Source organism: Pollicipes pollicipes, unplaced genomic scaffold (genome assembly GCF_011947565.3).
Source record: "Pollicipes pollicipes isolate AB1234 unplaced genomic scaffold, Ppol_2.1 Scaffold_5724;HRSCAF=6776_pilon_pilon_pilon, whole genome shotgun sequence".
In the NCBI taxonomy this organism is placed as follows: domain Eukaryota; kingdom Metazoa; phylum Arthropoda; class Thecostraca; order Pollicipedomorpha; family Pollicipedidae; genus Pollicipes; species Pollicipes pollicipes.
Window position 1 is genome coordinate 21,136,116 of NW_023596746.1, and position 22,942 is coordinate 21,159,057.

The 22,942-nt window shown below is 53.4% G+C and overlaps 1 protein-coding gene across 1 annotated transcript; it reads left to right on the forward strand.

Annotated features, from left to right (window-relative positions):
• The first annotated feature begins 786 nt into the window (after positions 1-786).
• LOC119103514 (peptidylglycine alpha-hydroxylating monooxygenase) lies at positions 787-15,130 on the forward strand. The gene is made up of 9 exons (XM_037227090.1): positions 787-929; positions 4,531-4,588; positions 7,540-7,697; positions 9,946-10,078; positions 10,241-10,292; positions 10,585-10,730; positions 11,501-11,640; positions 12,527-12,576; positions 13,274-15,130. The coding sequence occupies exons 1-9, from the start codon at positions 807-809 to the stop codon at positions 13,515-13,517; spliced, it is 1,104 nt and encodes a 367-aa protein (XP_037082985.1). The 5' UTR covers positions 787-806; the 3' UTR covers positions 13,518-15,130.
• The last annotated feature ends 7,812 nt before the right edge of the window (positions 15,131-22,942 follow it).

The following is a 22,942-nucleotide window of genomic DNA, read 5'->3' on the forward strand; positions in this document are numbered from 1 at the left end:
GTTAGCATATTTGAGGTGCGGCTGAGGATAATTTTCTTCAATAGTGCGTTGAAGTGTTTTCTGTTCTATTTTATACCAACTGTAATGCGTATTTTTGTCGATGAAATTTTGGTATGTTGCGAATTTCATCAACTTCAGCTCGGGTAATGTTGCGACAAGGAGACGAAGGTATGAGCTTGCAATAGCGGGAAGGAGAGAGGGTTACACGACTATAATGATTTGCAACTGAAAACTCATTTACTGCGTCCCATGTACGCAATGTCTTCTGAATGGCTTGCCACAAGCTTGCATATTTTTGATTTATTTACTTATACTTGTGTACCCCGTTTTTGTCTGCGTTTATGCTTATGCGCATTAATTCCTGTAAAATGCTAAAATGGCACGTGTATCCACCCCCTTCCTATTGATGATGGCAACCTTCGTAACTTGTGGGATGGCCATTGAGGGGCACGAGCATCCAGCTGCCGACTTATCCCGTGAAAACGTATACAGCTCGCCGTTACATTAACCATTTGCTGGTCCCTTTCGCGGTGCATGATAAACGTGTATGAGTGTGGCATCTCAAAAAGGCAATCGAAGCACCCAGATCACCACTCGAGTGCATAGGCCGCTCGCCGCACAAGCCGGCCTTCCTCCTAGTTCTCATCACCCCGTAAAGGTGGCGCCACTGCAGCCGGCTCCGGTCGCGCAGACTCCATGACCTGCCCCACTGCTGACGTCACGCCGCCCTGGAGCCGAGGACGCCGGTGAGTGCGAGGTCCACAGTCGTGCGAGAACACCTCGAGCGGCAGCAGACTGCGCTTGCCATGACGCCGTGTGGGCAGGTGACGATGCTGCTGTTTCTGCTGCTGGCCTGGGTGGCGCCGCTGCGGGCAGACCTCTCCACCCACAGGGTCGGCCTGCTGATGCCACGCGTTGTACCGCCCCAAGTAAGAGATGTGGGCTCTGATGGGTATGTGCACCGCTGTGGCGTTAACGCTCCCGCGATGGCGTGATCTCAGAAATATTTGCTCTGTTTTTTTTCGTGTGAATTACCAGCTTCATCAAACGCTTTGTTCTAAAAAGTTCAGCACGCAGGCTTCTGCAATTTGTAAACGGCCTCCGCAAATTCAAAGATCTTGTTTGTCATAGCCCTCGGGTAATAAACTTCTTTGTCGAGGTTGTTTGGGTATCACTTTAGTTCAATTACTCGATAAACTATGTTGTTTCGACATGTGCCATTTTCTTCGCCCTTTTATGCCGCAGCTAGGACCACAGCTAGGAACACAGCTAGGACGATGATATTCTATTTTTCCGATGCATATAACGTAAAGCGAGCCCGCACGCGCAAAGGAAGAAACCTTCACGGAAATAATATTTGACTTTGCACTACCTGGTTTGTCATGTCCTGGATCGCGTCAAAACTTGATATCTGGTGAGTGGTAACGAGAACTATCCCACGTCACTTGTTTTGTTTCTGTACCAACTTTGCTCCTTGACACTATGGGCTGGGGTTTATGCACGGAAGGCTCGAGCCGTATGACCTAATTTGACTTGTCATAAGCTGCGGACGCAGGCGGGCTACTTGTGGCGTTTGACAGCGCGCCACGGCTTATACAATACCGCCTCCTCTGCTTGTTTGAATGGTCAAAGGTCCATTGCAATGACGTTTAGTGCGAGCAGCATTAGCCCGATGCAAGAGGTCGAAGGTCCATTGCAATGGCGCTCAGTGCGAGTAATATCAGCCCGATGCAGTTATGTGCGTGTTACGCACATAGCGCCGTCGAGGGTTAATGCTTAACTTACACGAAAAGGCGGCGGCCATGACTCACTAGCCTCCAGTTGTTCTTTGCCCACGTTCGCTTTGAACTCTTGCTTGCTAAAACTGTTGTTATCTCTGGCAGAGTACAGTTTCTACCTTGGTGTGATGCCGCCTCAATTATAAGGACACTTCTGCTTTCAGTCATAGATCCGACGCGTCCAATTTGGTCGGTGATACCAGTTTTCTCGAAATCCTTCAGAATGGCCAAGAATTTCGCTTTGATATAGCCGTTCCGACAGAATAAATGTAATTCAGACCTCCAGCTCACCGTGCACGGCATTCGGACCTCCTGCTCACCACGCACGGCATTCGGACCTCCTACTCACCATGCACGGCATTCGGACATCCTGCTCACCATGCACGGCATTCGGGGCTCCTGCTCATCATGCACGGCATTCGGACCTGGTGCTCACCATGCACGGCATTCGGACCTGCTGCTCACCATGCACGGCAGTTAACGCAAATTATGGCCCAAAGCGTCGGGAACACTTTTGCCTCGTTCATCCCGTCCAGTGGCAGGATTTTCAGCTGGCGATGTGAATAGAGACGGTTGTTAGGATCGGTGGGATGGTCTGACCTTGGTCAGTGAACTGCTCTACACGACGAACATACCTTTCCGTGGATTGGTGAGCTTCCAGCTACGACAAAAGACAACTAGAAAAATATAAACGGCTCAAAACGTCCAACAGCCATGTACCATTCCAATTGCCACAATATTACTAGCAGTGATGTGGCTAGACAGACGCATTGATCGTGTTCTGCGAGCTTGTAAAAGCAACATTACAACAAAAATAGTTGTTAGGTTTTGCTATTGAAATGTATATTAAATTGTCTTTACTCTTCACTGCGTTATCCCAATCACTGTGCACTATTGTCCTCAACCACTTCAGTTACTCAAGATGTTATTTATAATTCGGAATGATAACAGCTGGCACCGTCATCGCGACCAACTAATTTGTCTTAGTCCATGTATGATTAGCTCAAAAATTTGTGGCCCTCGTTCTGCCAACTTTGAAATTCTGTTTTGAAAAGTTTTAAAATCCCTGAGAATATCCAGAGGGCCGCATAACATGGCGAATTTTAATTCATTAGGGGCATGATTTCCTGGAAACTCTACGAGTACTGGAAAACAGCACACCACAATGGCGTGAGACATCTTCAGCGAAACAAAATTTATTGCACATGCTAACATCCACACCAACGATACAACAGGGGACTCGAAACAGGAAACTGGAGAATGTACTTTATCATCGCGTTCTATCATTTTGCGGTGAATTCTCACCGACTATGGTGTGAAAGAAATACCACATCGGAGAGGTTGTAGAAACGGTCGGTCAGCAGCAACTTAGAAAGTGTCGATCGCGGATCTTGATGTTGTTGGATATAGAGTGTCGGCTCTAATCTGCGTCTCACACTAGAATAGTTACCAACCAACCTAATGCAGCCCAAGAGCCTTGTTCCTCTGTGACCAATTACCTACAACGTAAATTTGTCGCATAATATATAAGTTTATATATATATATATATATAACAATAAAAATATACAAATGATCGTTTATATATATATATATATATATATATATATATTGTAGGTAGGTTATTTTCAGCAGAAGAACCTTATCTTGTAAATCGTAACCATCGACCCGTTGCTATGAAACCTCTTGCTGCGTTACGGTTGTCGTGGTCTCAACCTGTCTACAGTTTCCTTAGGTGCGGGCCGCCCTGCAACGGCGGGCTCAAACGCAGGAGAATACTTCCGGCTGATTCGGTGGACTGGTCCCGGGGTTTTTGCCCTCTGACACCTAACTCGGTGGACTGGCCTCTGGGTCTTTGCCCTCTGACACCTAACTCGGTGGACTGGCCTCTGGGTCTCTGCCCTGTGGCACCTAACTCGGTGGACTGGCCTCTGGGTCTCTGCCCTGTGGCACCTAACTCGGTGGACTGGCCTCTGGGCCTCTGCCCTGTGGCACCTAACTCGGTGGACTGGCCTCTGGGTCTCTGCCCTGTGGCACCTAACTCGGTGGACTGGCCTCTGGGTCTCTGCCCTGTGGCACCTAACTCGGTGGACTGGCCTCTGGGTCTCTGCCCTCTGACACCTAACTCGGTGGACTGGCCTCTGGGTCTCTGCCCTGTGGCATCTAACTCGGTGGACTGGCCTCTGGGTCTCTGCCCTGTGGCACCTAACTCTGCGGACTGGCCTCTGGGTCTCTGCCCTGTGGCACCTAACTCGGTGGACTGGCCTCTGGGCCTCTGCCCTGTGACACCTAACTCTGCGGACTGGCCTCTGGGCCTCTGCTCCCTGACACCTGATTCTGTGTACAAGTCACAGGACTCCTGTCCCCTGACACCGGATTCTGTGGACAAGTCACAGGTTTCCTGCCCTCTGACACCTGATTCTGTGGAACAGTCCCAGGGCTCCTGTCCTCTGACCGTGGACCGGTCCTGCGGTACCTATGCGTGGAAGTATATCGAACACCGTCCGCCCTATCCGCACCGGACTGCCGAGTGCCGGATACTGTCCGAGAACGGATCCCGTGCCACCGGTCCGGGCCTGATCCTCGTGGTCCGTTGGATCAACCCTTGCCGTATCCAGCTGAGCCGATTCAAGCCCGGTGTTGGCGTGCTCGATGCGTGACAGCGTGACAGCGTGACGTGACTATCAGGAAGCGGAGCATGAGCCGAAGCCCGCTCCGCCACGCGACGCTTACGCCCCCACCCGTTGTTTACAGCCGGAGACGTACTTCTGCACCTCGCTGAAGCTGGAGGAGGATAAGGATCTGTATGTCGGTAAGGGCGGTGTATGCATGGGACGGTCGATGACGGTAAAATATTGGTGCGATAGCGCGTCGTGATCTCCCTAGCGCTGTCTAATTGCTAGTCACGTGTTACAATGGATGTGTTACCCTGGAGACCAGAATGTTTGGATCCTTTTCACTTTAGGCCACCGATGAGGAGGATAGTGCTGATGATAAGAATCGGTATGGGTTAGGATCGCGCGAATGTGGAACAGCATGTGATTGTAACATTAGCTGTGCGGTGGGATGGCGTTGTCTCCTTTGCGCTGTCCAGTTATTCGTCGCGTTTGACACTGAATACGCCCAGCGTCATTCCGTTCCTCATCCGCTAGTGTGTTCCTGAGCTCGGGACGCGGGAGGGGAGCACAGTCAGTCCTGCGGTCGTTGACCGACAGAGGTCGGCGGGATCACTGGCGCGGCCCCGAGACCTCCATCGGAGGTGCGAGAGAGTGACGCGGGGACACAGTCCGTCCTGCGGTCGGTGACCGACAGAGGTCGGCGGGGTCTCTGGCGCGGCCCCGAGACCTCCATCGGAGATGCGGGAGAGTGACGCGGGCACACAGTCCGTCCTGCGGTCGGTGACCGACAGAGGTCGGCGGGGTCTCTGGCGCGGCCCCGAGACCTCCATCGGAGGTGCGGGAGAGTGACGCAGGCACACAGTCAGTCCTGCGGTCGGTGACCGACGGAGGTCGGCGGGGTCTCTGGCGTGGCCCCGAGACCTCCATCGGAGGAGCGAGAGGGTGACGCGGGGACACAGTCCGTGCTGCGGTCGGTGACCGGCTGGGGAGGCCGGCGCGGCACGGCCCCGAGACCTCCATCGGAGGAGCGAGAGGGTGACGCGGTCACACAGTCCGTCCTGCGGTCGGTGACCGGCAGAGGCCGGCTGGGTCACTGGTGCGGCCCCGAGACCTCCATCGGAGGAGCGGGAGGGTGACGCGGTCACACAGTCCGTGCTGCGGTCGGTGACCGACAGAGGCCGGCTGGGTCACTGGTGCGGCCCTGAGACCTCCATCGGAGGAGCGGGAGGGTGACGCGGTCACACAGTCCGTGCTGCGGTCGGTGACCGGCTGGGGAGGCCGGCGCGGCACGGCCCCGAGACCTCCATCGGAGGAGCGGGAGGGTGACGCGGTCACACAGTCCGTCCTGCGGTCGGTGACCGGCTGGGGAGGCCGGCGCGGCACGGCCCCGAGACCTCCATCGGAGGAGCGGGAGGGTGACGCGGTCACACAGTCCGTCCTGCGGTCGGTGACCGGCTGGGGAGGCCGGCACGGCAGCCCCGTCACGGGCGGACGACGCCGGCCGCCACCGTTAGCCGGCCGCCACCCTGCCAGTCACGGCGCACGCAGGCGGCGCCGCGGCACCGGCCGGGGCCGCCGCCGGGTCGCGATCCGCGCCGCTCCGATGCGCGTCGCCGACCCGTGGTCCCGCCTCAGCGGCACCGCACGGCGCCGGAGAGTGGCGAAACACGGCCGGCGAACGTGGGTCAAAGGCGTGCAGAAGAGAACGGCGCCGGCCACAACCGGAGGCGTGCAGAAGAGACCGCCGACTGGAGCCGGCGGGGCCATAATAACACTGAGGACTCCCTAGTGGAAGTGGGTCACGAATTCAGGATGGCAATGCTTGGATTGGAATAAAAATATCATAGGAGGAAAAACCTAGTGGTAGATTTAGTTTTGCAGCTCATTTGAGTGCAGGTCATGCACCGTAACAATTGTTCTAAAAGCGAATGTTACGCACCATGTTTGCTGCCGCCACCGAAGGAGAGGCAAATGTGGGTCCTTGATCCCGCGTATCTATTTATTATTATTCATTCTGGCTTGGCTCTCACCTAAGCTGCAGCAGCATCTGATCTCCGGTTCCAGACAGTGACTGCTTTGGAATTATTGCAGCGGTAATCTTGTTTACGCTGCAACGCGACAAGACTTCTCCCTCTGTTTTCGCATGTCTACTTTCATTCCTCGGTCTCAGTGGAGGGGCAGGATGGTGCATTCGGGCCCACACTAGCTATCCTGACACTCTTCGGGTCCCTGCTACCTTGACACATTCAAATCAGGCAATTCAGACTAGCGGCACATCCACCCGCATACCAGGACATACATCATGCTGCATCCCTGCACCATTTCGTTTCACCGGGGACATGCTGCAAGCATTAGTCATGACTCGCCCTCAATGCCGGACTAGCCCCCCCCCCCCCCCACACACACACTCCCCGAGCACTCTCACAGTGCTGGATCAGGTTCCCGTTGCGGGGAAGATTCTGCGTCAGAGGCGACCCCGCATGGCCGTAGTGCCACCAGTCTCTCCTCGGTTCCGTAGACCCGCAGCAGTCCGCGATGGCCTACAGAGTCTCAGTCTGACCACAGCAAACTAGACCGGAGGCGTAGTTTCGCATGATTCCATCACTTAGCGCCAGGTCTGCAGCTATTTATGCGCGGTGTTTTCTTGAGGCTTTTCAGAACGTAACGCACCATCACGCCTCGTTATAACTCGTCACAGCCTTGCACGTCTCATCAACAGTGCAAGTGGGTCACCTGACGCGAGTGTGTCGCTCCCGTGAACTGTGTGTCAGGTCAGTGACCAACATCTCGTCCCGAAAGTGGGGTCAGGTCAGTGACCAACGCCTCGTCTCGGTAGTGAGGTCAGGTCAGTGACCAACACCTCGTCTCGGTAGTGGGGTCAGGTGAGCGACGAGCACCTCGTCTCGGCAGTAAGGCCAGGCCAGTGACCAGCATCTCGTCTCGGCATTGAGGTCAGGTCAGCCACCCTCACCTCATCTCGACAGAAAGGTAGTGACCAGCACCTCGTCTCGACGGAGCGGCAGTGACCAGCACCTCGTCTCGGCATTGAGGTCAGGTCAGTCACCATCACCTCGTCTCGACAGAGAGGTAGTGACCATCACCTCGTCTCGACAGAGCAGTAGTAACCAGCACCTCGTCTCGGCAGTGAGCTTCGAGCCAAACGCGACAATGGAGACGGCTCACCACATGCTGTTGTACGGCTGCGAGCTGCCCGGCCTGACGGAGGCCGTCTGGAACTGCGGAGACATGGCCAACCGTGACCCGGCCAAGAGGACCGGCCCTGTCTGCCGCGGCCGATCACAGGTCAGTCTCACGTCACAGGGCACGAGTCAGGCTGGGGGCACAGGTCACAGATCAGTCTCGGGTCACAGGTCACAGGTCAGTCTCGAGTCACAGGTCACAGGACAGTCTCGGATCACAGGTTACAGGTCAGTCTCGAGTCACAGGTCACAGGACAGTCTCGGATCACAGAGCCTTCACACGAACCGTCCAGAGCCTTCGCACGAATTAAAACAGCATACTAAGAGTGACATTTCATCGCAAAATCACCCGCTGTTGACATCAGTCATAGCTCACAAATCACAAATTGTAAATCACAGACGAATATGGGACCTCCAACCGTTGATTAGATTCGTCCCAGGTCACAGAGCACCGGAATTAGCACGAACCGCGCTCATAGACCATAGCGCGCCTCACGCTGTTGCGCTAACGGTGCCAGTTCCCGGCAGACTTTATACCGGAGGTCGCCGACGCAGCACTAATCCCCAAATAAGCGACCTCGCACGGCTTACACGACGACCGATGCTTATCGATGGGTTGTCCGGTATGTGCACACCAGGCAGGATAGGTTATGGGTGCTCCGGCACGTGTATGCAGTCAGGACAGGTCACAGGTGCTTCTACACGTATACGCCAGGCAGGACAGGTCACGGGTGCTCTGACACGCATGCGCCAGGCAGAACAGGTGACGGGTGATCTGACATATTGACACGTATGTACCAGGCGGGGCAGGTCATGGTGTTCCGACACATGTGTGCCGGACTGGGCAGGTCACAGGTGCTCCGCCACGTGTGTGCTAGGCGGGGCAGATCACGGGCGCCCTGACACATGGGTGCCAGGCAAGACAGGTCATAGTGCCGGCCACACCAAATCAAAATTGTTGGTCATTCTGGAGGATTTCGAGAAAACTGATATCACCGACCAAATTGGACGCGTCGGAACTATGACTGAAAGCACAAGTGTCCCTATAATTGAGGTGGCATCACATCAAGGTAGAAACTAAGGTTTTGGGTGCCGGCCACAATACACGGCGCCGCAGCGCCTCTACGGCTGACCGGCCTGACGACACCAGCGTCACCACGCTGTATCACCGTCCCAGCCGCGCTCCACCCAAGCTGACACGTAGCGTGATGTAGGCCGTTCTGTGCTGCTCGGACGCGCAAGTCGCCAAAATCCCAGGGATCATGGACAGGTGCACCGGAATGATCACGAATGTCCGCAGATGGTCATCTGGCTGTCTGTCTGAAAACTGAGTCTTTGAACATCTGTCGGCCCTTGTTTCTTCACCTTGGTTTTAGAACCTTGAAATTATTGTAAGATTACGTTTGACAAGGACGTGATTCCTCATATGGGAGTATTTCACAAGTCATTATCACCTTTGTGGACAGATATGCCTTGTGCTCCACTTGATACTCGCTGTAGCTGCAAAACCTTGTTTGCATACCAGCTGTCTAACTATGGTTGATTGGTTAATGCATCCTATTACTTCTCTATCGTCCTAAAGTACAGGGCCGTCAGTGCCATTTAGATCTTTTGGCAGCAAATATATTCCATAACAGCGTAATGCATTGTTGCTGAATCTTCCGAATTCGTGACCTTATTTCTACGGTCTTTGTGGTGTGGGAATTCCTTCAGGCGGAAACACATTTGACTTATCACTTTCCCGTCCTCAGCAGTGCCGCTCACTTTCGTCCATTGATTAATGGTCCATACAGATTAAGATGATCCGTACAGACCGGTGATTTAATGGGGATGAGGTCCAGTTGAGGGGCATTCACATTTTTCTTGCGGGGGGGGGGGGGACTCAGACCAATGCCAAGCTGATTCTTGTCTTCGTATCAGTAGGACCGCTCATGTAAACTGACTTGATAAATTGTGCACAGTGGTGGAAGTGAATGGGAATAGAATCGAACGTAGAATATGTAAGTTCCTTCTATGCATCGTTGTCGTAAATGCAAAGGAAGCAGAGGCTCCTCCGCCACCTGTCGCTGGAGCGAGCCGCGGACAGACGGTCCCACGGCCACAGCACACTACACTTCACTCTCGATCGCGATTGGGGGGCCCGCCCAACCATCACAAATGCAGTTGATAACCTACCTTTGCACGCATTTGGATTGGACTTCAGTCTCTTTTCCCGATTTGAACTGGCTGCTCCCACTGAAAGGCCACAGCGTAAAATGGCATATAGCTGCTTTCATTGTCTTTGAGTTGGCGCTGTGCGACCGATGTGTTGCGCGCATGGTTTCGCTCGCATCGGTTTACTGTTGTCACAGGTGATCTACGCGTGGGCGAAGAACGCACCCAAGCTCGTGCTGCCGAAAGGTGTTGCATTCCACCTTGGGAAGAATACAGATGTGAAATATCTCACCTTGCAAGTTCATTACGCGGACGTGTCATTATTCAAAGGCAAGTGTCGTGCAACAATCAATTCCTATTCTCCAACGAAATCCGTCTATGGTCGTGCACAAACTTCATAACATGAGCTGTTGGCAATGGTCAGGCACGGTACTGAAATAAACCTCTATTTTGTATCAGCCTTTTCTATCTAGCCTTTTCTTTGATTTACAGATGGAAAAACAAAAGACGACTCTGGCGTGTTCCTCACATACACCGAAACTCCGTACGTATCGCAAGAAACAATCAACTTCTGAAGATATCATTCATTCGCACGTATGCTTCAGCTCACCCTTAGGGTGCCTCGGAGATGACTTTTGCGCATGGGTTCCCAAAGGCAAAGGCACCGGAAATGACTGAGCAATACAAGCACATAGTTTGTTGGCCTCGACCACAACCGCAACGTGCTTGCCGCTGCCCGTAGCCTAATTACTTCTTCCAAGCCGCAGCTGAAGTCCAGTGAAGCGTTCTGCTTTGCCAGCTGGCCATCCGCCTGTTCTCAAGCAGCGCTCCCACAGGCAGCCCAAGTCGGCAGGCGTCCTTCTGATGGGCACTGGCGGCTACATCTTCCCGTACTCGCAGGCGCACATGGAGACCGCCTGCGACATCGCCGAGGACAAGCTCATCCACCCATTCGCCTTCCGCACGCACACGCACGCGCTAGGTACGTGCGAGCCGCGCCGCTGGCCGTCCGGCTGCTGGTGACGGACCACGTGCTCCCTGCTCGAGGGCTTGACGAGAGCACGCCTGTATGCGCCTGTCCAGCCGGATGGAGCAATGCGTTAAACTGTGCGTGCACACAGAATCATGCGTAACTTGGTTTTGGTTTCCTCTTTTTCTTATAGTATGGTTTGCTCGGAACATACTATGTGACGTTCTTGCTATCACTCCCGGCAGCCAGCTAGGACTAAGCACACTGCTCTCCAGTCAGCTATCACTCCCGGCGGCCGGCCAAGACTGAGCACACTGCTATCCTGTCAGCTATCACTCCCGGCGGCCGGCCAGGACTGAGTACACTGCTCTACAGTTAGCTATCACTCCCGGCGGCCGGCCAGGACTGAGTACACTGCTCTACAGTTAGCTATCACTCCCGGCGGCCGGCCAGGACTGAGCACACTGCTCTACAGTTAGCTATCACTCCCGGCGGCCGGCCAGGACTGAGCACACTGCTATCCTGTCAGCTATCACTCCCGGCGGCCGGCCAGGACTGAGTACACTGCTCTCCAGTCAGCTCGCGCCAGGGCAGCTTTGTTGCGAGCGCCTGAGCGGAATCGGCGCGGCGGCGCGGCCCGTTAGCGCTCCGAGCAGCTGGAAGGGTGGTCGGCGCATCACACCAGCCGCCACACGTGCCTCGTACCGCCGCCGGCACCGCGAGCTCCTAACTCTCTCAGGCCGGAGCTGGACCGTGACGTGGGGACGGGCCGCTGTCGGCAGGCGAGGTGGTGTCCGGCTGGCGTGTCCGCTACGCCGGCGGCCAGTACCAGTGGACGTTGATTGGCAAGATGAACCCGCAGCTGCCGCAGATGTTCTACCCGGTGCTGGACAACGTCACGCTGAGCCGCGGTGATGTCGTGGTACGTGTGCCCACGGCGGTGGGGAGAGAGGCTTGGACATGCAGGGAGAGCGAGGGAGGGGTAACGTGGCACGTCTGCCCACGGCGGCGGGGAGAGAGGCTTGGAAGAGCAAGGAGAGCGAGGGAGCGGGTAACGTCCGCTCCGCGGTGACGTTGCGTAGCAATAACGTTTGTTTTGCCTTTAAGCGAGCTAGAAATACGAAACAAATAGCGGTGATGTGGCGTGCCATGAAAGGAAGCCTTTCGGTATCTTTAGAGATTTTGCGTGACTTACAGTCACAACTGAGCGTGACGTTGCGATAAACAAAATGTCTGCATCCAAAGCTGCGTTTCAGTTACGCTCCATTTAAACAGCCCTCAACCCCCACAAGTAACGTGATTTGTGGATGGCCCCTGAGGTCTTTATTGCTCATACCAATCACGTCTGTCTGGCCCTTTATCATTACAGTAATATGCAAGTTGAAGTGTAAAACAGCTGGTTCGTAAACCTTGTTAAGATCTTTAAGTGGGCGGCTTAAATGTTTGGAGTGATTTTATTTTGGGTATAGCTTGGGCTCCCTGTTCTACGAATAGCTTCTGCGCCAATGAGTGTGGCTCAGCAAGCAGTGTGTTGCGAAAATCATAGCACATGTAAAGGGAACGTAACGGCTGCGAGCGCCCGCCCCACAAGTGGCCTGTCTACCGGCCGACCCGTCGTGCACTCGCCCCACAGGCGCCCTGTCTACCGGCCGACCCGTCGTGCACCCGCCCCACAAGTGACCTGTCTACGGGCCGACCTGTCGCTTGTCGTACGCCAGCCGCGGTGTGTGGCGCGGTAGGCAGCTCCGTGAGTTCGCCATCTCAGCGAGATGTTACGTTCACTGATCTCCGTGATTTCACATTTTCAGGCCGCCAGGTGTACCATGAGCAGCCACCGCGCCCGCGTCACCAAAGTCGGGTGAGTCCGTCCAAAAGCCGCATGTAGCCTAGCCTGCAAATGTTGAATGTCTTCCGGCGAGGCGGTTTGAGATGAACAGCATATCGTCCAGCAAAAATACTGCGTAAGATCTGCTAGACGGGGTACACATCTGGACCCAAACCCGTGATGCGAGGAGTGAGCTGAGCTGGTGCGGGGATTGGAAGCCACTAAAAATAGTTTTGTAAGATTCTGCAACAGGCGTTGCGTCAAGCGTAGCCATGGCGTTGATCACACCCACGACCGGGCTGGACCGGCATCCGATCAGGCTGGACCGGCATCCGACCAGGCTGGGCCGGCATTCGGGCTGCCCTCTCGGTGGCCGGCGTCACGTCACCTCGCCCGCCCGGCACTGCTCACACTCACACGGCTCACACGGCTCACACTCACACGGCTCACACGGCTCACACTCACGCGGCTTACACTCAAACGGCTCACATGGCTCACACTCAGGCGGCTCACACTCAGGCAGCTCACACTCAGGCGGCTCACACTCACACGGCTCACACGGCTCACACTCAAACGGCTCATACGGTTCACACTCACACGGCTCACGCTCATACGGCTCACACGGCTCACACGGCTCACACGTACACGGCTCACACTCACACGGCTCACACTCTCACGACTCACAAGGATCACACTGCTCGCACAGCTCACACTCCGCCACGTGCCGCAGGGCGACGGCGCGAGACGAGATGTGCAACTTCTACATGATGTACTGGACGGAGGGCACGCCACTGGCGCGCAGCAGCTGCTTCAGCTGGGGGCCGCCCTTCTCCTACTGGCACCGGCTGCCAATGGGGCTGCTACGGCTCTTCTCCTACCCGTGGCTCTCGCAGATCCCCGACGAGAACCGTGCCTCGACCATCGACGGCGAGGAGCTCCGCTCCTACCTGTTCGGCCGCATGCGCAACGACTAGCCGCTTGGCTGCCGGGTGTTCGATATGGGCGAATTGTGCTTCTGCGGCCGAGTGACGCACGACGGAGGCTTGGCCTTGGGCCAGAACCTGAGTGGAGATCGTGACATTTTAACTGACAGGGATGAGAGTCCGGTGTCTCAGTTTTGATACTTTGCTGCCCTTGCGATTTCTGGGTTAATTGGCAACGAACACGTGCTTGGTATCACAAAGCTGAGTGAACAGCCAGAGCTCTTGAACTGGTCGCAAGCATTTCTTGACATGTTACGAATTGGAGTGAGCTTGCCCATGCCGTGAAGTATGCCAGTCATATTCGCAGCTTTTCACAGTGCTTCATTGTACACAAGTGGAGGGCCATTTAAGCTTAAGCTAAATGTGACTTAAGTTTCAGGAATAGGCTGTACATTGGTTCTCCTTGTGGGCCGCCGTAATCACATGTCAGGCGGATAGCATCACGTGTGTTAAGCACGTGAGCCAAGCACAGTCGAAAACAACGCCGCGTTTCCTTTTAACGTGTGGAAATGGCAGCGATGCACCGCATAGATCTGCTTGTGAGGCATGAATAACATGATACAAATGTAGTGTAAGCCAGTCCCTGCCATTCTCGCCGAGGTGTGACGACATCAAGGCGCTGGAAGTCTGTAACTAAGTGCAAAGGTCTTATGCTAAGTCATCGACCTCCCTTATATGAGGAGGTACTGGTTAAGCGACGTCATAGAGCTTTCTTGGTCTAAAGTTTTGAAAACGCTTTTGAACTGTTTTCTTAAGAGGCTTTAGAACATGCCATACCGTTTGATAAGGAAGCGACTGTTTGCAATGGCACGCAATCCCACTAGCATTTACTAAGCAAAACACGCTTATCAAACTAAGGAAAAGTTTGTAATAATACACAAACCCGTTTATAGAAATGTGTCTTCAGCCGATGCCTTCATTTCATCTAGCTTTTGGAATAATACCAGGCCATGGATCGGTGGAGCATCGACGTGGATCGGCTGAGGGGGTCAGAATTATTGTTTGCACCGGTGTCGTGTGGAGAAAGGTGGGCTTTGATGACCATTTAATGCAATAATTATCCAACGATGACTATATACAGGCAAGCAAGCCCTCTGTTAGCAATGCATGCTTATCAACGGGGACGCAGCCAGGATATAGGGGCTGTTTTTGTCACGTTTGCGTCAGATAAATCACCAACTCTTTCTTAAAAGTTTTGAGACGTTCTGGTAGGAAGATAGCTGGCATCATCATTGCGTGTGCGCGGCTAAGCGGTGTTGCGGCTGAGACTACCCAACCAGCACAATTTTCTGTGCTGCCGTGAATTGAGTGGAGTTGCATCGCAGCGTTGAGTGAATATTTCAGTGAACAAGAGCTGCTGGATTGTCGACCAGTCTGCAGGATGGCAGGTCAAGATGCGTGCACAGAGCTGCCTCCCTATCTAAGGATGACGACGAATAAATCCAACCTTCAACTGCCGGAGAGGCCCGGTCGCGCAAGCATTAACTGTCGTTGCGCTCGATGGTCAAACTGTTGGAAAGGAAGACATCTGTCAGTCTCAAGATAACCTTACATTTCCATCCTACTCGCATGCATAGGGCAATTTTGGCTTGCTGGTTGAATTTCTACCAATGTTTATATTTTGGCGATAGAATGTGTCATTCTGCTGTAGAAGTTGATGTTTTCATGACCAGAAATGCAGATTTTTACACCAGCATATACGACATAAATAAAAGAGGATGGATGCCAACAATTTTAACCCGTACCCTGATTCGCCGCTTTTTGTGACACGAACTTGTGAAGGGGGGGGGGGAGGATTTCCTGACGTTTGCAAACTAAGGAAGGTAAAGCCTCGAAAACAAAACAATCAAGCAGTAAACTGTCTTAAGCGAGATTCCGTGATTGGTAAGAAGTCTCATGTTGTTGACTGACCCCCACTAGACCAAGTTGTAGGTCAAATGTTCTTGATAACCAAACATCAGCTTTGCATGTTCACAGAAAATGAACCATGCAGTACAGTGATATAGACCATAAAGAGGTGTGTCCCTGGTTTGATTATGAGCACAATAGCATCTAGTTTTATCTGTTTGGAACCTATATTTATAACGAAGAGTTTTGTTCATGTAACATTGCCAACCCTCCGCGCGCGGTCCGCAGGATCGTCGCTTGCCACCCACCGCACCCGCCGGCCTTGAATCGTCTTGCAGTGGTCGTAAAAAGACATAACTTCTCCGAAATCAGAATTGATTGGGGTACTGTTTTGGTGTCAACACGCGCACAATGGATACCCCAGAGGCTACCAAAGATTTAAGCAAGACTGCACAGTATGCCGCATTGGTATCCTCAGAAAACCGTAGGGGGGGTGGGGGGGGGGGTCGCATCACCTACCCTCCCCCTCCCGTCATGGCGAGTGACTTGTTCGGAAAGAGCTATCTGCCTGATGTGAAGTTAATGAAAAATTTCGATACAATTTAGTTGGGATACGGCCAAAGGCGCCCACCAGTCAAAACATGCCGCGCCAGGCTTGGAGCACGCTTAAGGTATGGTGGATAGTTTAATGACGGCTGAGGTGGGGCTCAAAGCGCGCACGTGATTTTCGTATGGGGCATGGCCTCGTGGCGGCCCGCATAATTGACGTCATTCCCATTGCCGCTCGCTATTGGTTTAAAATCTGCCATGCATTCTGCTGTCCTGGCTATCTAGGTCCTTCATAGTTTTGTTTTTTTTGCGGTCAAAAGTAAATCCTGCCAAAGATCGAGTTTAGGCGTGAGGCCCCGGCAAGTCTCGAGGGTGGAAGAAGATCTCTGCCGCGATTGGGCTATCTCATTAGCTTAGAGCAGGTGCACCTGCTTTCTTAGCAGCAGCAGTTATCCTGACATTCGTTCAAGGGCAGTGTATGACTGAACGTTTCAGTTATGTGCATGATATTTAAAATTGCAGTGATGAAAGAGACTTTCGGTGATGGGCTGATTACTGATGACGCTGCAGGACATGTACTGAATGACCATTCTGTCATAGGGTATCGCTTTGCGCTACTGGCGACAATTTTTCCTCCAAAAATTTGGCCGGCGTCATCACTTTTACCACCCCTGGTAACCTTTTAACATTCATTGAACGTCTTTACGGATGCAGCGGTGAATGTGGTGGAGGACTTACCCCTCATGTAGATGCAATGATATTCATGTTTATGAGAGTTGCGATACATGGTTCGTTTGATTTTCGCAGCCTTGTGCCGCAGCAAAATGTCTGCAGCGTGTCATCATAGCGGTTGTTCCTTCCCGAGATCGCCTCTCTTGTTATTGGGAGCATGTCTCTATGCCCTGGATATCTCAGGATTTGCTGCCCAAACCGTAAGCACAGCGACTCCTTCCTGTCTACAAGTGTTTCCATTTCAGAATCTGTAGTAGCTCTTGTTATACCCGCCAATGATTTTGAGAGCCCGCTTCTGTACTTGCTCAATTTATTGGGCTTGGTGGCCGGTGAGCCCGGGATGAAAAACAGTCGCGGAGCATTCAAGCAGTGGTCGAACATATGTGATGTAAATTTTTACCATTTGATCCTGTGGTGAACGGAATTTCTTCATCAAGCGAAGCATATATAAAGCCTTCGAACCGCTCTCAGCAATTTCATCAACATGTGCCTACCAACTCACATCGCTGGACAGTGTTACTGCTGCAGGCTTGGTACTGCTAACAATTGGTAAGCTGATCCCATTTATTGCGACGTCCGGGAGTATCAGGGGTTTCTTAGCAGTAAAAACGTGCATTGCCTGACAGTGTCAGGCTGACACTTCTCAGTATTAATCACCATCTTATTTGCAGCCATCCACATACTGACAATGCCTTCGACGCCCCCTTGCAAAGACCAGGTGGTGCAAGCGATGCGTCGCCGGTGAGCCCGTAATGAGAGCATTTCTTGTCCTTGGTATGTACAAATTTGATTGGGAGCGTGGCATTCAGCCCATAAGGCCGAATGTGGCCCTTGTATGGCTTATTCTTGGCGAATGGGCCTCCATGTGCGTGTAGCTATGTCTCACCGTTATATATTCTCCTTCATCCAATAGCCCTGACATGATCATGACGGGCCGAAAGACCTATAATCCAAACAACCTTATCTTAAACAGCCTAAACAACCAGCGGCCGGCGACGCGCGCTCAACCGCCGCACTCACGGTGGCCAGATGACGTTACTGGGGATAACGCGTGGATCGCTGGCGAGGTTCGGCTGAGTGGTGATTCTGTGGTCGACGAGCCTGCCGCCGGCTCGCTGGTGCGTGTCCGCTCGACAGCTCGAGTGGTGCTTCGTGAGGTAGTTCCAGCTGCTGGTCCGATGCAGTCGACCGAAGCTGGCGCTTCTGTCACGCAGAGCGCGCAGTGGTCGGTGCATGGCAGTCACGCGTGCACGTGTTAGTGCAGGTCATCCAGCGCAGGAATGGCTGCTGCTCTCGGCACAAGAGCCAGCCACTGTTGGCTGATTGGAGGGGTCGTGCTTGGAAAAGTTTGAGAGGTCAGCACGCTGGCCAGGAGCCCATCCGCTGTTGACTGGGGACGCATATGTTGACTCGCTGGGCACTCACGGTCACTCAGCGGCGCTCCATAAATCTTTTCCATTTGCTTTAAAGCGTGTGCGCAGCTGCTGGGCAGTCCTGTATGTTGACCTGCCGGGGCCCATGCAACAGCTATGGACTTCGGAGCCCGGCGCACTGACAAGGAACTCAGCTAGCCTCATCAGGATTGAAGTGTAGTGTTCCACATTTGTATGGGGTTTTAACCGAGATAGCCAGCTTAAAGATCATTCGGTGCAGTCCATGGCGTTGCCCTTCTTAACACCTTAACCGCTGCACGCCTGCGGAGATTTGCAGACTGTTTCGCGCAGACTATTTCAAGGCCACCCAAAAATGTTATACAAGATACGATGACGCAATCAAACAATGAGATATTTAAAAACGTATTTACTCGTAACTCGTGCGTGTTGCTACCCCCCCCCCCCCAAAAAAAAAAAACGCAGAAAAAATCAAGTTGGACTGTATCTTTGAGCGAAAGGCTGGATTGGAACAGCCCAGGACATGAGAGCTTGGTTCTAGCTGGCACGTGAAGCCGCCCCTCGGAAAGCGTTGTTAGTCGGTTGTTGTAAACTGTGTTTCAGACGCAAACGCAGCGACACCCGGCGTTGCCGTTTCCATTGGCGGCGTACTGTCGGCGCAACTGCCAACACCAGGCAACGGGAGGTGGGCGAGCGAGGGCAGCCGTGTGTCGGGGAATCACGCCCCAAATGTCCTGTCAAGTCGATAAGTGTGGGCTTATAGTAATCTGGAGTGCATATTTCACCTCTGCAATTTTGGGTCTGCTTCTGGGAACGGATTACCAGTTACATTAGAGACCTGCGTGGGTAGGATTTCCTATAACTAATGCACTCGTACCCATGGAGGCCTGTACCCACCGGCTATCGGCTTGTTGTCAGTTTTAGCCACCCGTTACCCACTCTTTTGCACTTTTCCAGCACTCTAGTTCTAAAAGATGGATGAATGATGGGAAAAAGCACACCCTTTTTGCGAGGTTATTGCAACAGCAGCATGAATGGGGATAAGCATGACTGGAAAACGACAGCAGAAACATTGTTAAATATTTCTTGAAGCATGCACTAGACATTTCGTGAACGTGTTATCCATATTTACCCGTGCCCGTACCCATACTTTTGTCAAAATGTTTCCAACCCGTTCCGTTACCCATTGAAGTCACGTACTAAAACACGAGCATTTGGGCCGTCACCATCTCGGCAGTCATTACGGGGAAATGTGGGGAAGCGTTTGACTGAATCTGAGGTAATGCCATTCCGGATGATCCTGATATGCGTCTTACACGGTCGTTGCTGGCGCGCCTGGAGCACCCAGAATGTCATAGCTAGCCATTGCACATATCTACCAGCCAGAACGCTTTGGCATGGCTTAATTGATTGCAGAGGCGGTTGCACAGCGGAAAATTGCCGTGTCGCCCATGGGCAGCACCGCAATACGTTTCTTCATTCGGAGTCGGTTTGGTTTGGCGAACCTTCACTGCCACCGACACAGGCTACACATCCCGAACGTTCTGTATAAGAGACCCGGCCGGTGACCCAGGACAATGCACTACAGCTGATGCTCAGTGGCGGCAATGACGAGAAATACAAATAAAAAACATCGCTACATCACGTTGCTTGAGACGGAACAGTTGCATTCCCACGGTCTGCTATTTCAGGGCCTGCGACGCTTAGGCATGAACAGTACTAATCAGGAAGGGAGGAAAATTGACGGTAGACATCGTTCCGACAACAGTCCAGCCCGTAACCGTCCTGGAATGGATGAAGTTCGGTCGACATTACCGTTAGGAAGGTCATTCGTGATTCCGAACTTAGCAAGGTGTGTGGTTTGGGTGATGAGATAATACTCATTGTTGATTATTACCTTTCTCATCAATGACACAGTGTCCACTGAAATGTTAGCTGACAGTCGTGCTGCAACCTCTCATCCGCTTTGAGTAATGATCGGTAAATCAAACAGTGGTGAAATCTACGCATACACACACACACACACACACACACACACACACACACACACACACACCACACACACACACACACACACACACACACACACACACACACACACACACACACACACACACACACACACACACACACACACACACACACACACACACACACACACACACACACACACACACACACACACACACACACACACACACACACACACACACATATATATATATATATATATATATATATATATATATATATATATATATAAATATATATATATATATATATATATATATATATATATATATCACTGGTGCGCTCCCACCGCACAGAGAAACCTTTCTGAAGCCATCCCTCCCCTGATGGAGTTGCTGAGTGCGTTCGTGGCCGGGGCGTCTGTCGCGTCCTCCATGCCACGGTCCAGCTCCCCCCGGAGAATTGAGGACGTGCTGGAGGTCTGTGGAGCCGCTGCGCGTGTGACGAGCGGCGTGACGTGCCGCCGACACGGCCCTCCCAGCTGCTCGGAGCGGGCTAACGGGCCGCCGAGGGCGCTGGCTCCACTCAGTTACTCGTGGTGGAGCTTCTCTGTGGCGAGCTTACTACAGGAAGGTGTGCTCAGTCGTGGTCCTACCGGGTGGAAATATAACAACACCGACGTCGCATAATACGTCCTTCCGAAACAGGCTGCAAGGAGCAGAGAGACAAGTGGAAACTTACTGACTGACTCGCTGTGCAGCAGCATTTCATGCATTGGTACATCATATATCGCATAATATGGTACATCATATACATCACATGTCACATATGTCAGATTTATCCATGGATTGGATTACATTCGGGAATTGGCAGTCATATATAGCGGGAAGCTATAGCAGACATTTTTCTACCTGCATGGAGGTACAATATAATAACGGCTTTCTCTCTCCAGCCGTTGTCAGCATTTTCATCGCCACTGGTGCTGTTTGAAAGTCATGTTTAGCAGTGGACATGGGCGGTTTCGGATAAGATGGATGCGAGACAACTATTGTGGTGCCGGCGTTGGGGCTAGTCTTGCGTCTATGCTGTAGTGGCCTAATCAGCAAGGAAATATCATCGATTACATCGTTAATTGGACCGTAACGGGAGACCAACCGACTGCCTGCGTCGCACAGGCCGTTGCCTACTTGGCTTGTACACCTTACAGTCGTCGTCGTCACCGTCTTTAGAGCGGCGTGACGTCATTAGTGGGCCAGGGAGCCGAGCGTGCGGGACCGGAGCCGGCCGCGGTGGCGCCACCTTTACGCAGAAGTAAGAACCAAGAGGAACGACGGCTTTGCGGCGAGCCCCGGGTACGAGCTAGTTTGGGGATCTGAGTGCTCGAAAGGCCATTCGGGATATTGCGTTTGTGTTCGTCATGGGCATTAACACCAATGAGTTCGGTGGGGCTCAGACCCCTGTAGCTTTTGAGGTCAACGGACTTTTTGTATGTTTTGTCCCCATGAAGCGACATCAAAACAGAAATTGACCCCAGTAGCGTTTAAGGCGCGGTTACGTTCATGCTGTTCGACGTTATTGTTGCGAAATGGGCTGGATGTGGTGGAGCTGAGGGACGGTTATAGTTTTTCGCAGGAAGAAGTTAAAGAACTGGTGTCTGCTCCACGATGCCAGTCACGCAAGTTTCGAAAGTCACCACATTCTTCACCCCGAGGCTGACACGAAACGTATTGAGCGAGACGCAACACAAACCATTTGTATGTTCTGCAGTGTCATGGGACGCAACGAAACATCTGCCATACAATTCCTGCTCCCTCCCGGTGAACATAATGTTACAACCAGCCTCTTTTATTTTCCTAACAAAGAGTGAGCCTTTGTTGCCTCAACAATGGCATGCGACTCATTACACAAAACCAGATTGCGTCATGACTAAAAAAAACGTACTGTTGACAGTAATAAACTCAACGCGCTCATATCTATCATCCGTGTACAGTTCACTGAATACTGCTAAAACGTTGTATGGAATTGCCCTGATATTGCACATGGATGACAGTGACCCCACCGCGGAGCGAAACCCGCGGCTACCTACGGACTCGAGTGAGTCCGATCTCACAATACCTTGAAAACCACGGCTACAATAGTGACGAAAACCATTAGTACCGGCGCACCAGCTAGACTATCTTGACCCGATGACTGCGAAGAGGTGTGTTGGGCTCGGACCGGGACAGCGTGCTGACCAGCGCCCTCTTGATGCGCACACTGATGTTCTCGTCGACACTAGCGATCCTGGCGGGCGCGCCGCTCCTGCTTATGCGTCGGATCCGCGCCACACTCGTCCCGGAGAGCAGCGGCGAGCCGGTGCCGAGCCGTGCGAGACACGCCTCCTCCAGCGGCGACCCGTTCGCCTCGGGCGTCTGCTGCCCGCTGGCCGGCCAGAGATGCTCGCTGCGGGTGCGCTGCTGGCCGTACCGCTCGCGCTCGCTGGCCAGGGCGGGTCGGCATCGGCCGGAGGAGGCCGAGCGGGCCGGCCGACCGCGCCGCCGTCGCCCGCCTGTCGACCCCAACCCCGACCCCGACCCCTGCCCCGACCCCGGCCCCGGCCCCGGCCTCGGACGTAATGAGCGGTTGCCGTTCGCATCGATGGCGCAGCGCGCCGGCGGTCGGCGTCGCCCGGCGCGACCCGGCGCTGTCCTGTTCCCGTTCAGCTCATCCTGTTCGCCCTCGCTGCTGCCGGCGGCGGGCGTGCGCGCATGCAGTGGCGTGCAGGGCGAGGAGGCGCAGGCGGAGACACGCCGCATGCGGCTGTACAGCGGGCTGCTGTGCGCCGAACCGAGCGGCGCCGGCCGGCCCGGTGGGCTGCAGTCGAGGCTCGGCTGGCTTAAGCTGGAGGAGGTCTCGCTGCGCGGGCTGGCCGTCGAGCTGGAGCGC